General features: G+C 41.4%; 1 protein-coding gene across 1 annotated transcript in view; it reads left to right on the top strand.

Annotated features, from left to right (window-relative positions):
* Positions 1–1,053: 1,053 nt before the first annotated feature.
* The window catches only part of LOC106010991 (pyruvate kinase PKM-like), a gene marked incomplete at its 5' end in the record, with an annotated part of 2,263 nt that continues 1,399 nt past the window's right edge, over positions 1,054–1,917 (top strand). The window contains 2 exons of the mRNA XM_013088108.2: positions 1,054–1,173; positions 1,381–1,396. Of these exons, the coding sequence (XP_012943562.1) occupies positions 1,054–1,173; positions 1,381–1,396 (136 nt within the window). The remainder of the gene's footprint in view (positions 1,174–1,380; positions 1,397–1,917) is intronic.

Genomic DNA, 1,917 nt, shown 5'->3' with positions numbered 1-1,917 from the left:
TGATGATGATGATGATGATTGTTTTTGGTTTCATTAATGGGCCTGGTGGACTCAACGAAGAAATCTTCGAGGGAGAGCGAGGCTCTTTTTCGGTTCCATTGTCATTATGCTCAGAGGCACCTCCGCTCGTCCAAATAACTCCATTCGAATTGCCATTGTTCCTGGATATTCAAACCTATGTTTGACATCCTCCTATTCATTGCTGCGTCTTCGGCAACGTGGATGATGATGGTGATGATAATAAAAAGCATTCAAGCTGGGTTTTTTCATTTTCCAAAATAAAAAATGCTCAGTTCTCATTTAACGAGATCTCACTTTTTAAAATGTCTTGACAGGTATGTGTGTAGAATGTAATATTATGTATGTATGTATGTATGTTTATGGAGAGAGAAAATTCCTATGTAAAAAATGTAGTGAGCCTGTCAGCAATAATGAAGGTACTCTTACTTTACCATCTGTGGTAATTGGCAGGTAAATATTTTTGTTGGTACTGTGCTAACGGGCTATAAAAAGACACGTGTCCTCGTTGTGTATTCAAGCTTTTTATGTTTCTGACTGGCTGACTGTGTACTGTAGTACAGATTAATGGTTTCCCTTCATAAAGACGGTTTTGTTATATAGTTACACAGGGGGGGGTGTACTTAAAAGTGACTTGAATGTGATGATTTAGTCAAAGGTGTGTTGTATTCATACACATGCACGCACACTTGCACACGCACACACGCACACACACACACACAAAGATCATTTATTACATGTGTTTACTTTAAAAAGTGCAATTTTGACACAAACATTGTGTGTGTGTGTGTTTCAGTACCACACAAGGCAGAGTAAATCGTCAACGTGTTATTTTGACACAGACATATGTGTGTACATCTCTCCATATTGACGGTGTGCTGTGTGTGTGTTTCAGTACCACACAGAGACCATAGCCAACGCGTTAATCTGACACAGACATATGTGTGTACATCAAAGTGTGTCATATTGATGGTGTGCTGTGTGTGTGTACCTCAAAGCGCGTCACATTAACGGTGTGCTGTGTGTGTGTTTCAGTACCACGCAGAGACGATCGCCAACGTGAGGAAGGCTGTGGAAGGTTTCTCCGAGCCCAGACCCATCGCCATCGCTCTCGACACGAAGGGGCCGGAGATCCGCACTGGTCTCATTGATGGGGTAAGTGTCTTGTCTAAGGTGTCTTATCCACAGTGTAGGTGTCCTGTCTTATGTGTCTTGTCCACAGCGTAGATTGTCTTATCCACAAAGTGGGTGTCTTGTCTAAGGTGTCTCATGAAATGTGTCCTATCCTTTGGTAGGTGTCTTATCTACAAAGTGGGTGTCTTGTGTTAGATGTCTCATCAAGACTGTCCTATCCTTTGGTAGGTTGCTTATCCACAGAGTAGGTGTCTTATCCACAGCATAGGTGTCTTGTCTTAAGTCTTAAGTGCCATATGAAAAAAAAGTGTCTTATCTTCTGGTAGGTGTCTTATCCATAAAGTGGGTGTCTTGTGTTAAATGTCTCATCAAGATTGTTCTATCCTTTGGTAGGTGTCTTGTCTTAAGTGTCGTATCAAAATGTGTTCTATCTTCTGGTAGGTGTCTTGTCTTAAGTGTCGTATCAAAATGTGTTCTATCTTCTGGTAGGTGTCTTATCTACAGTGTAGGTGTCTTGTCTTAGGTGTCGTATCAAAATTATGTTATGCTGTTGAAGGTGATCATGAAGGGTGTGCGTCAATGCTTTTATATATATATTCAAAATTAAGTAACTGTTCTTGTCACGAAATGCTTTCTTCTTTCAAAGTTAATTATACTTTTCTTACAATCTCTTCCCTCTCTCCTTTCCCGGCATCCCCCCCCCCCTTCCCCTCTCCATTCCTGCCCTCCTTTTTCCTTTTCCTCCTCCTCCGTCCTCTTCTGCTC

This window comes from Aplysia californica, unplaced genomic scaffold, assembly GCF_000002075.1.
Source record: "Aplysia californica isolate F4 #8 unplaced genomic scaffold, AplCal3.0 scaffold00687, whole genome shotgun sequence".
NCBI lineage: Eukaryota > Metazoa > Mollusca > Gastropoda > Aplysiida > Aplysiidae > Aplysia > Aplysia californica.
This window is presented reverse-complemented; position numbering and strand designations above follow the sequence as displayed.